At 45.3% G+C, this 13,189-nt stretch overlaps 1 protein-coding gene across 1 annotated transcript in view; it reads right to left on the reverse strand.

The window, feature by feature from the left end:
* Window positions 1–747: 747 nt before the first annotated feature.
* VSTM4 (V-set and transmembrane domain containing 4) overlaps window positions 748–13,189 on the reverse strand; it is a 123,110-nt gene continuing 110,668 nt past the window's right edge. Inside the window, exon 8 of the mRNA XM_086920089.1 lies at window positions 748–1,063. Within this exon, the coding sequence (XP_086776215.1) occupies window positions 938–1,063 (126 nt within the window). The 3' untranslated portion in view covers window positions 748–937. The remainder of the gene's footprint in view (window positions 1,064–13,189) is intronic.

Raw genomic sequence — 13,189 nt, forward strand, 5'->3', positions numbered from 1 at the left:
GTGAGCAGTAAAATAAAATTCCATCACAAACGCAAAAAAATATAATTACAAAGAATTAACAGTTCAAGCTTCCTAAACATTTCAAAAAGCAGTAGTGCAAGCTTCCCTTACAAACACAAAAAGGTAAACACCTACACCAGAGGGACAAGCTCCCTTCACAAACACAAAATGTACGCACATACAGTGGCAGTGCTAGCTTCCTTCACAGATGCTACAAGGTAAACTTGCATCAATAGTGTAAGCTTCTTTCACAAATGCAAAAAAAAGCATACAGCAACAGCGCAAGTTTCCTACTAAAAAACACAACAAAAGACATACTGCAGCGGCGAAAGCTTCGAACACATTAACACAAATCAAAGTCATAGAGCAGCAGGGAAAGCTTCATTCACAAACACAGTAAAATAACACTGCAAGTTTTCATGAACACATCAATTATCGACACAACCAATAGTTTTTTTATATAGTGAAGTGTTTTGGGTTTTGTGTCTGTGACACCTTTTTTCAGTCCAATGACACTGTACAGCCAGTTCTCGTGTCTTTGAAGCTATTGACTCCCAACCTGGTAAAGCTCTGAACCCCTTAAAATAGCATTTTGCGTAATTTCAAACTTTTTATCAAAGTTCAGTAGCATGGCTAGATAATCTTTCATTAACCAGTTGGTTTGACCCAAAAGGAGAATGTTTCTAATGATACATCTTTTCTAGACTGACCAAAGGACGCGAGAAAAGAAACACATAGACACGGATATGCAGAGCTATCTGAAGGGGGTAGGTTTATGTCTTGGCTTAAACTATACAGAGAACAGAGAGTCAAGTCAACAAGGCGCCTGGCGCCAGCAGAGAATAAGCGAAGACAGTACAGTAAAAAAATAATGAAATGTGTTTCTTTTATAAATATCAGTCCAAGAGGGCTCAGTGCCAGCATCGGCCGGATCCATTTAGATGGTGTTCTCCTCAAATAGGATCTGGGCATAGACTGTGGATGTGGGGTGGCCCTTGGCAGGCGGCGGGGGCTTCATCAGCTCCAGCTCCGCGTATGTCAGGCTCTCCTCCGTGATTCGAGGCTGCAGAGATAGGGAAAAGCAAAGTGATCTGGGTGAGCAAGACTCCTCATCGGCTAAAATGAATACTAATACTACATAATAATAATCATTTTATATAGCTCTTCACACTGCAATCCTGGTATAAGTTCTGTAATGCTTGTTACTATTACATAATTTAATGTACTCACTTTGCGAACTCAAAGGGATGGATAGTTAAATTAGACTTGCCAAGTTTCAAACTAATGGCTTGAAATTTTCTGCATTGCAAATATTCACTTCACTTTGGTATTGTCGGGACGGCAATGCTCCCTGGATGGCAAATGGGTGAATACCCTATTCTTAAAGTACCTGACTGTATATAAAACTAATAGCCTGAATTTAAATTTCAGGCACAATATTATGATTATCTGGCATGTGTGCAAAGACTTAGGCCTGTCCCTGGTAATGCAAGGTCCTATTTTGTGAGCTAGAGGGGTGCACCAAGCATGTCCTCATAATTGTTGTAGGACTACTGTCCCCTGTGAACCACGTGAAGTGATGGACACAACATACCTAGTTTTGTGAACCAGACGTGTGTCCAGACCTTTTTTGTGTTAGAGACAGGAGATTCTACTGACCCCCTCCCATAAAGTTTCACCGTTACAGGAACCCCGTGACCCTGCACTGATATGCTGTGTGTGTGGTGCGGTCATATAGGTGTAGTGAGTGTGTAGGAGCAGTACAAGTGGGATCCATTTTGGATGACCCCTGTTTTACCATGGCTCAGGACAGAGGGTATTACAGCTTTCCAAGACTTTGGAACCACATTGCCTGCATTACTGTGGCAAGAGGATAGACACACAGACACTGGGGTGAGGAGGAGGAACACAGCGCTACAGTAAGAAATTCCATGAATCCTTGCTAGCAAAAGGCTGCTGGTTAGTTCTTCTTGAGCACTGCCATTAGGTGAACGTAGGGGTGAGGGGTGGGGCTTCACTTTCTGTTGTTCAAGGTGAAGAAATGTGTAGGCCAGGCCTGCATGTTCAGAGAGTGTGCTTAACCATGCAGGAGGAGAGTCTGTCTAGGAGATGGGAGATGTATTCTTGGCATGCAGAATTCCCAGAAGTTGTTGACTGTCATTGAAAGTGAAGCCGGAGCCGACACTTGTCATGAGCGGTCTCTCACTGTGACCCTGCAGGAGACCACCTACAATAATGAAGCCCAAGAAGTAACCATGTGTTGTATGACACCTTTTCAATGCCCATGGTCCTTGAGTTGCTGCTTCCCAACTCCAAGTCAATCCTTTTGAGTATCAGCATCACTGCCAGAGATGGAGCCTGAACCCAGATAGGAGGCTGCACATGCCAGACAAGCACCCCATGTGATCCCAGCTAGAAGGCTGCAACTGCCCACAACCAACACCTATTGGATCCCTGCCTGGAGGTTGCATCTGCCAGGATAGGCGCCCACCGAGCAGGCCTATCATGCTGCTCACCTGCTGTGCCCAAAATCCTGAGTGAAGCTTCCACTGCTGTCTCTTGTCAGTGAAGCTGCTTCTGAAAGCACCCACTAGCGATGTGCAATTGAAGCAACATGAGCAGTAAACTGGTCACATACAAAAGAATGAGCTAGACACTCAAACTGTGTTCTACTGCGTGAACACTGAGTGGTACTTAAAAAAAATCCAATTGGCATGAGCTGTTAAACTGAGCTAGAAAATACACTGTATAAGTTGAGACCTAGTGAACTGAACTTGAGCGTAATATATGCCTTTATCTACACTTCAGTAGAAGTTCCATAGACACTAGAGTAGTCCTAGAATGGGAAGTGGGTGCCATACAAAACGGAATTGCAGCAGGGATTAAAACACCATAGCTGAGCCCCAATGAACTATGTAGTATTGTGATTTGCTGCATTATTACAGTACTTTCTAAGATTGAGAACACTTCACTAAAAAGGGCACAGTGCTGAAGAATGCATGCATTATTTTTGTCTGTTGCTTGACTACTGAGTTCTGAGCCCGCACTTATATACCACCCACCTGAAAAGCCTTTGACCACTTGCTCCTGCTAACGCGAGAGCCAAATGAGGAAAGGGTCAAATCTGCCTATTTTTCAAACCATAGGTGGTTGGACCTAAGAACACATGGCAAAATAACCTCAACCACCACGGTTGATGCCCAGTAGCCCCTGACTGTTCTGTGGCCCCTAAATGGGTCTGATTGCTATTCTGCTGGATAATGAAGAATGGATGGTGTTCGCTGGTTAGCATGGTATTGCAAACTTTTCACAAGGTAGTGGTCTACTTTTGTGGACTAGTGCACATGACAAGCTCTTTATCTACTAATGCGGCACAGCCAGATCTTCATAGGCTGGTGTGGCAAGCCTAGCTGTCCATGAGCTTTTGGGCTAGTGACTGCTGGTAGTGCATCAAAACTATGAGAGTTTGTCAAGTACTTTGGTGGTTAAGTTACTTGTGGGCTAGTGTGACATAACTTGTTGTTCATAAACTACTGTGTCATAGCTATCGGCTCACATGTATGTGGAGTAATGTGGCGCAGCCATCTCCTCAGGGGTTATGTGAACTGATGTGGGACAGCCAATACTTCATGGACTTACGGCCATGAACAGCTCTGTGTGCCCTTGATGGCAAAAATGGCCAGCGTTTCACAAGGTGTAGCATGGCCAACTTTCCATCTGCATGTGTGTTTAGAGTGGCCCGGCCAGCTAGCTGTGAAATAGTATGGCGTTCACAGTAAAGGTCTCTCTATCTCTACCACCCCGATTAACTCCCTCTCTTACTCGCTCTATCTCTTCTGGTTGTATGTTGTCTCAACCTGGTACTGTCCCAAAATAGAGCAGGCACTGTGAAAGTTGTTCACCGTCTGTCATGGTAAGCGCCTCTGGGGCACTACCCTCTGTTGAAGCTGTTCTCCTTCATGACAGAGTATTGCACTGCAACGCGGCCCATAGAAGCCATGGAAAGTATTTTCCGTCAATGACACCTGTACGCATAGGAACACAAGCCATGTGAGGTGTTCTATCTCCTTGGACATGTGCCCTCCACAGCAGACATCATGAACGACATTCTGTCTCTCAAGCAAATTGGACCATACACTGTGGAAGGTGTACTCTGCCTGACAGAGAACTACATTGGAGGATATGACGTATAACGAGTTTCCACTGTCAGAGCACATTCAAGACAACACTTTGTAAGCCACCTGTACATGTCATAGCACACTTTGTGGAATGGGTCCTTCTTCCCTGGCAAGGTACAAACTTGTGCATATATTGCACTTACACCACACTCCACAGTAAAATACACAGTGGAGCAAGCACTGTGAAGGTTTTTTCCCCTCTCATGCCGTGTAGCACCTTGAAGCACACATTATGGATTGTGCTCCCCTTAAACACACACTGTGGAACGTGTACTCCCTCCCAGGCAGTATACACACCAGAGCACACACTGCCCGGAACGTGTTCCATTCTCACTGTCCGAGTAGCGCCTGAGCAGGTGGCACGTGCTTTACACCCCCCCCCCCACCCCCCCCCCCCCCCTTGCAGGGCAGCCGGGACTGGGAAAGGCCCAGTTGTTTCTTAGGCTGCATTTCCCATTATCTTTGGAGATGAAAAATAACCCTCTCCCATTCACCAGGTCAGCGGCAAAGAGGGCTGCTCTGCCTTTTTCATGCATTTTTATGATGTTCCTTGTGTAAACATAATTTAATAAAGCCAAAGCACACTAAATAAATAATTGCATCTCGAAAAGCAATAAAACCAAATAAAATTAGTGCGCTCATAAACGGAGACGGCCCCTCAATTACCGCTCGAAGCCGCGGCGCGCTGTAAAACGCGGAGCAGACGCTCCCCCATGCATATTTCTCGCATGTAATAATTTGATTGCGAAGATGAAGGAATCCGCTGGAGGACGGAGTTTGCGCCGTGTGTACTTAAATTCCAGCTCATACTGTGAGATTTAGGGGACACGCTCCACCGGCAAACAACCGGAAGCAGCCCCTGCACGTTCCGCCATCACCCCGAGGTCCTGTCATGTGCCTGTGACTACTTCGGTCAGCAGAAGCCTCAACACGACCATCTTGAAGTGACTGCGCGAGCTCAGTCCCCAAGCACTGCTCATGACTACACCCAAATCCACACACATCACAGTGCTGCATTAGTGCAGATGATAAGCATTCTCTGGCACTAATTTCCAGAGATCAAGACTTGTTTTTATCATCAGACTTTGACCAAAAATAAGAGATAGAAAGCAAAAATAAAAACAATTAAAGAAGTGAAGGATGGGAAAGAAACAGTGACAAAGGGAGAAAGCAGTAGGATGCAAAAATTAGATAAAGGGCCAGGAAGTGTAGGGTGGTGGAAGAACAAGACATGAAGCGAAATCCAGCCTAAACAGTCTTAATAATCAGTAATTCTATTATTCAGCAGCAGACTCCTAAAAATACATGGCATACTTTGCCCCTGTCCTTTCATTTTTTAATAAATGTTTACAAATTACATTTTTTTGACAAATTAAACGCCGATCACATAACACATTATCCGTGCTATCACTTGTTAGGAGTTCAATCCTGTGATACATCCCAGCGGCTTCATTGCTCCCTTACAAAAAGAGGGGACACCCATCTATACAAGGCGTATCACATCCACCATTGTTAAGTCACAGTTCTTGCTACACTATGGTGTCTATTGCAGGGGAGATCCACGTCTCTAAGCCACCTGTGCATGTTGTGTTCTTTTTATGTTCCCAGTCTGGATCCTTCTGCACTCTACAGTTCAATGTTCTGTTTCTTCACAGCTACATCTGGGCTTCGTACACGAATACCAATAACTGTACATATATTAGAACGAAGTAGTATGCAATTTTCCAAGGAAACTATAAGACAACAAATTGTGCTACTTCTGACAAATTTAACAGTGTTATTATAGGGATGAGACCCCAGAGATGTGGTGCTGTGCAAGTCTGTAATACCAATCCGAGCTGGACAAATCCATAGGTTACTAACTTCCTGTTAGGAGGAGCAATGCAAAGGGTTTGAGGGAGTTTGTGGATGATCATGGTTGTGTATGGAAGGATTGTTTGCATTGTCTTTGAGCATGGGTTCTGGAGGTTCCACTGCTTTTTGGTGCAGACAAGTGCTCCTCTGTGTGGGTCTTGTTTGCTTTCACGTTCTTCACTCCACTGTCCCACCCAGTCCTTTCCACGGCTCTTATGGAACGTTCTATTCCCTGTTGGTCCTTTCCTTCCAGCAGTGCACTTTCATCATTTTTGCTGATGCTGCAGTGAGTGATTTTTTGCTCCACATGAAGGAGCCCAATGTGTCCTCCCCTCCCCACCAGTGCCAAACCAGTGACTTTCATCCTTTCCGCTGCTTCATCCCAGATGGACATCTTTTCCAACCAGCTTCATTGTCACTGCTGCCCTGATCAAGAGAGAACCCTATCCAGCAACCATCTGTAGGGGGTGTGATGTCTGTGAGTGTCAGTGACGAAGAGAGGCGCAGAAATAAAGAGCAAGTGGTCTGTTGCAGCAACTAAACGGCACACTTTTGAATCTTTGGCCCAAGTATTAGTTTGAGGGACAATGAAAGACCACTTTTGTCTTACAACTTCTCTAGTCGAGAATGAAGCGTACATGTTTTTGATTTTGGTACCATTTCGTAGCATTTCTGAGGAGCGATGTCCTTGAGACGGGAAGGGATAAGAGAGACCGTTTCCAAATGGTATCGGTATGAAGAAGTAAAATCTGGTCAGACAAAATCTCATCACTTTCTTTTATTCAGAAATTGTGAAGATAAGGGGGGGGGGGTTTGTTTGGTGTAAACTGTGGTGTAGTAAACAATAAAATAAATCACAGGATACACAAAGGATACTGCTCACTTGTACACCATAGTTGGAATATGGGTAGTGTAGGAAAGAACCTTGTCCATATTTTCCAGTGGTATAAACTTGGTTACAGGGAGAACATAATGTAATAGGGGAATTATATGATCACCATATACATGATAATAATGGGGCTCTTTTGAGCTGTGCACGACTATGAAGGTGAATACGACAGAGTCCTTAATCATCTCTTTTAGTATTGTACCTTCTACATTAAAAATATATGAAAACGAATTATTGAATGAACATTTTTGGACACTACTCAAGATGTCCGAACATTTGACTAGTGGACCAAAAAGTCAAGCATTGTCCTACATGGATTTCCTTCTCCCCTCTCCCGCCCCACCAGCCTGTGGTAGTGCATGGTGAGGAAGGAGGTGGGAGAGTGCTTCTGTCCGTCCCAATACCGTGATCGCAGTCTAGCAGTCTGAATTACAACTTACACGTGCACTCCCCACAGGGGCTAATGGTTGTTCAGTAATGCAAGGTACATAGGAAGCCCTTCGCGGTCAGAAGCATTAGAGCTTAAAAAGGGGAGAAAATTGGGGAAACGCAGTGAGAAAGGTAGACATAAAAAAATACTGAAGTCTGGTCTATTCACCCTCTTTAGAGAATTCAGTATGCATATTGAGGAGTGCACTAGTCAAACGTCAGTGGACTGTGTGACAAGGTCTGGTGATGAAACGTGGATGTACACGTCTATAGACAAAACTCAGAAGGCTCCCAAGTGTGATTTCCACAGTCCACAGTTTGAAAGGTAGCTCTATAGCTATGCACTATGCACAGTTAGATATTTATTTATTTTATTTATTTCAAAGGTTTTATATAGCGCTGCTGGACCCAAGAGTATCAGAGCGCTTTACAATGGGGTGAAGATAAACAAATGATTGTGCGGAAAAAACACTAGAAATACAGCAAGCAAATATACATGAGGAAGCAAATAAATAAAATGACAGTGCAATCATCAGAGTTAGCATAAAGTACCCCAGTATTTGTTGAGAAGAAGTACTTTGAGTTCTTTTTTGAGGAGAGAGTAGGAGGGGTTACAGCGAAGATCCTTGGGGAGAGAGTTCCAAATTGTGGGCGCGTTACCAGAGAATGCACCGGATTGGGTGTTTTGACATTTGAGTCTAGGAGGGATGAGGACAAGGGAGTTAGTGCTTCTCAGGGACCTGGAACATCCTGCTTTGTGAAGTTTGATTGAAAGGTAAGAAGGCGTGTTTTGGTGGAGAGCTTTGTGAGTGATGCAAGCGATCTTATAGATGGATCTTCCTTCTATTGGGAGCCAATTGAGGTTTTTGAGGACGGGGGAGATGTGATCAAATTTTTTACAGTCAGAGATGAGTCTAGCAGCAAGATTGAGGACAGATTTGATCGGGGCAAGATGGATTTTGGGGGTGCCAGCCAGAGTTGCGTTACCATAGTCGATCCTAGAAAGGACAAGTGATTGTACAACAAGCTTGAAATCGACTGCTGGAATACATGGTTTAATTTTCTTGAGGTGGAGAAGGGTGAAAAGAGCACTTTTTGCTGCATTTTTAATGTGTGGGATGAGATTAAGGTTCTGGTCAATACTGATGCCTAGGGATTTCACAGAATTAGAAGTGGAGAGTGAACAGTTAAGAGCTTTGATGTCATTGATCCAGAGGAAGGGAATTGTTTTTGGGAGAGAACAGTATGGTTTCAGTTTTTTTCTGGTTCAGTTTTAGATGGTTCTGATGGAACCAGGTTTGAACTTTAGTCAAGGTGCTATTTAGGTGAAGTATGTCTTTGTGGGAATTGATCTTGTAGTATAGTTGGGTGTCGTCAGCATAGAGGTGGTAGCTGATATTAGCTTGTTTGAGGATGAGAGTGAGAGGTTCCATGAACAGATTGAATAGGGTAGGGGAGAGGATGGATCCTTGGGGGACGTCGAGTGAGACAGGTTGGGGATGAGAGAGGAAGTGGTTGAGCTTGATTTGTTGTGATCTATTATTAAGGAATGAGGTGAACCAATTGAAAACATTACCTTCAAGGCCAAATTGAACTTTTAGAGTGTTGAGAAGGGTGGGGTAGTGCACTGTATCAAAAGCAGAAGAGAGGTCAAGGAGGATGAGTATAGAGATTTCCCCTTTGTCTAGTGAGCGATGGATGTCGTCAGTAATGTTTATCATAGCAGTTTCTGTACTACATCCCCTTCTGAAGCCAGATTGGAAAATATCAAGGAGATTGTAGGTGCTGATGTGTTTTTCTAATTGTAATAGGACACATTTCTCAAGGGCTTTAGAGAGGAATGGAAGGTTTGAGATAGGGCGAAGGTTGTTGAGGTCATTGGGGTCGGTTGTGGGATTTTTTAGAATGGGTGTGATTTGACCAAGTTGGAGAGAGGCAGGGATGCAGCCAGTGGAAAGAGAGGAGTTGATGATTTTGGTCCATATAGGTGCGATGATAGAATTAAGTTTTTGTACTAGATGGGTGGGAAGAGGATCTTTGGAGTGGGAGGAAGGTTTGAGTTTGTTAATGATTCTAGTGATCGTAGATTCGGATACTGGACTAAAGTCGCTCCAAGAGGCATTGTTTTTAGCCGGGGGGGTTTGTTCCAGAACGGGATCAGGTTGGGAGGGAGCAGGGAGGGATTGAGAGGAGATAAGAGAGTGAACGAAGAAGAGTTAGAGGTGGTGGAGTGGGTGTGTTGGATGGGGGGAGGTTGGAGTGGAAGTGGGAGGGAAGAGAAGGATAGTTAGATCAAGTTGATTTTGTTTGGTAAAGAAGCTTGCAATTTCTTCGCATCTGTCGGTAGAGGCTAAAATTTTGGGAGGGCCAGTGGAAGTTTGTTTTTTGACAATGTTAAAGAGTTCTTTAGGGCGGTTTCTCGCTTGATCAAGCTGAGTCCGGAGAAAGGAGGCTTTTTCCTTGAAGATATCTTTTTTGTATTGGGCTCTAGCTGCTCTAAGTAGAGCCAGATTCTCAATGGTTGGATGGTTCCTCCAGACCCTTTCAGAGTGTCTAAGGGTCCGTCTTTGATTATTTAGCTCAGTATTAAACCAAGACTTAGGAGGAATTTTTGTTGTTGTTTGAATTTGATTGGAGCAATTTGATCGAGGGCTTCACAAATGGAGTTATTATAGTGGTTAGTTAGATCGGTGGTGCTGTCAGAGAGTGGGGGAAGAAGTAAGTGGTTCTTAATTGTGGATTCCAGTTGTCCCGGGGGAATGAGGTGAAGGTTGCGTGTGGGTTTCTTTGGTAAAGTGCTAATGGGGGTGAGGCGAGGAAAGGGTCTCTTCATGGTAAAAAGGATTAGGTAGTGGTTGAACCAGTCTACCGGAAGTATGTTAGATAGGGAGGCCAGATCATGGATGGTCATAAAAGCATCGAGGGTGGCACCTTTGTTATGGGTAGGAGAATGGCAGAGTTGGGTCATATTTGTGACGTCCATGGTGTTGTTAAATAATATGACAGCAGGGTCATCATCTTTGTTCCAATGGATGTTGTAGTCACCGAGAAAGAGATTATTGGGGTGTGAGAGTGATGCTTGAATAATAAGATCGGTCATCTCTTCCGTAAAGGGGATATTATTACCCGGGGGGTGGTAGATCGTGTGTAACCGGGTGGAGGGGGCGTCGGGTATAATGAGATCGGCGCAGAGGTATTCAAAGGATGAAGGATCTTGATGGGGGACAAGTGAGATGTTAAGTTCAGCTTTAAAAATTAAGGCGAGTCCTCCTCCTGTTTGTTCAATTCTATCTTTCCTAATGATAGAATAGCCTGGAGGAATAAGTAAGTCGAGGATGGGAGTGGAGTGGGCAGTGAGCCAGGTTTCCGTTAAGAATGCAATGTCAATGTTTTCGCTGAGAATGGTTTCAGCAATCTCAGTGGCATGGCAAGAGGTGGAGCGGCAATTAATCAGCATGCAACATAGGGGAGTGGGGTCTGGTGATTGGGAGGGGGGACAGGGGGGGATAGGTCTAAGTAGTTGGGGAGGTCTCGGAGAGGTCGGAAGAAGGGGGAGTCTGCTAGTTCCCAAGAGGACTGGGATATTAGACTGATGGATAGGGGGAGAGGTGGGCAAGGGTGGGGAGGGAGAGATGGGAGAGTTTGTAGAAATATTTACTTCAGAGGTTGTTGGGTGAGTACCAGGGTGCTGCGGTGATGGTGTTCTATCCATGTCGGGAGGGACAATTAAGGACGGATGAGTGTGTAAGGAACTGGTTGTGTCATTATTAAAGTGGGGAGGCGTGTTGTTGTAGGTAATAGTGTTAAGTGGACAGAAAATGGATGGGTTGCGGAGAGTGTCATTGTGTGTGGAGATGGTATTGGTAAGGAGGGAGATGTCACTTCTAAGGGAGGAGAGTTCTAAAACTAGGGATGTGAGGACCATTTCAATATTGGGGGGTGCCCAAGTGTGGTTAGATCGGAGTGGTGGATCAGTATTTATTGGGAAGTTGACAGTGTTGGGGTTGGGTGGGGGGGGAGGTGAGGTGAGGAGGTTTAGGGGGAAAACCAGGAGGGGGGTGGGATTAGAATGCGGGGGAGGATCATTTTTGTGGGGCAGAAGAGAACACGATGAGAATGGAGTAAAGTTAAGCTTATCAGGCTGATAGTTTGGAGAAAGTGATACAGGGGAAGTAGGAAGTGGAGAACCTGTTGGCTTGAGGATTGTCGAAGGGAATAGGGAGGTGAGAGGAGGTGATTTTGGAGGGTACATGGAGGCTGCTAAGGGGGTGTGGGGAAGGGAGCCCGAAGGAGAGATGGTATGAGAGTTGTGGGGGGGGGAGTGAGGGAGGGGGTGAGTGTAAAGAGGGGGGTAGTGCCAGGGGGTATGTGGTAGCAGGAGAAGTGGAAGGAGAGTGAAGGGGGGGAGGTGCATAGAAGGGAGATTATTAATGGAGCATGGGGGAGTCTGGAGGTAGGAGGCAGAGGGAGAATTGGAAAGGCAGTAGAGGGGTGGGAGGAGTGTGGTAGAGAGTTTGTGGTTAGAGATGAGGGGGACCAGGGGGTAAGTGGGGGATGTTGGAGGTGGAGGGAAGTACTCGAATGGGGGTGAGGGAGAGTTGGTGGCGGAGAAGGAGAGGGGGGGATGTACTCAAGAGGATTGTGAGATAAGGGAGTCGTAGCAGGTTATAATATTGAGAGCGAGAGAGGTAAGTAGAGATTGAGAATAGTCAGTTTGATTGAGGGAGGGGGAGGAGGGGGAGAAAGAAAGAGGGGATACAATGGGGTGTAGATTGTCATTAAGAGTGTGTGAGGGGGAGGGGGGCGTGATAGTGAGCGGGGATATAATGGGGTGAGGGAGTGGGGGATCTGAAATCATACTGGGGATGTAAGTGGGGGAGGTCATTAGAGGTTGGGAGAGGGAGACGTTGTTGAGAGTGAGAGAGGGAGATGGTTGGTCAAGAAGAGGTTGGGAGAGGGAAACATTATTGAGAGTAAGAGAGGGAGATGGGAGGGCAGGAAGAGGAGGTAGGAGGGAGGGGGAAATGAAGGGAGAAGAAGGTGAAACGAGTTGGGATAAATCAGAGAGGTGAAGTGAGGCAGTCTGGGATGTGATGGGAGGTGAAGAGGGGGTGAAGAAATGAGGGGAGAAGAAGGTGAAACAAGTTGGGATAAATCAGAGAGGTGAAGTGAGGCAGTCTGGGATGTGATGGGAGGTGAAGAGGGGGGGTAGAGGGGGTGAGATGGGAGGGTTCAGGGATTGAGTGAGGTTTTGGGATATATTGCAAAAGTGTTGTTCAAAGATGTCGAGATAGTTTTCAGACGCTTGGATGAGTATGGTGCCGGATTTGAAGATGGAGATATCTACTTCGCCAGGGAAGGATGAAGATGGTGTGGAGGAGAGTTTTAGACCATAAGGGATATTACGGGAATTAGAGATAGTGAGGTAGCGTAAGAAAACGCGTTTCCATTTAGATGGACGTTTAGTGAAGAAGACGAAGTTGGTGGTAAGTGAGGAGTTTAGGCTGTTATGATGATCAGCAAATAACGTTTCTGGGTGGAGACAGAGCAGTTTATGTTTGAAATTTTTCTTACAGTGTTTGGAGAGATGAGGGGGGTAGATGATGGACTAAGAGTTTGGGCCGAGTTTCGAGAGGGGAGGGGTTGAGATTGCGTGAGGGAGAGTGAGTGGAGGCATGTTTTAGAGAAGAGGGGGAGAAAGTGAATGAATAGCAGATTTGGTCGTACTGATCATAGAAGTGAGGACAGGAGGTGGAAATATAGCAAAAAGAACAATTCGAATAAAACATTGGGGCAGATTACAGTGATGGGACATGAGGGAGAGCTAAACGGAGGAACT

Source organism: Lissotriton vulgaris, chromosome 5 (assembly GCF_964263255.1).
Source record: "Lissotriton vulgaris chromosome 5, aLisVul1.2, whole genome shotgun sequence".
NCBI lineage: Eukaryota > Metazoa > Chordata > Amphibia > Caudata > Salamandridae > Lissotriton > Lissotriton vulgaris.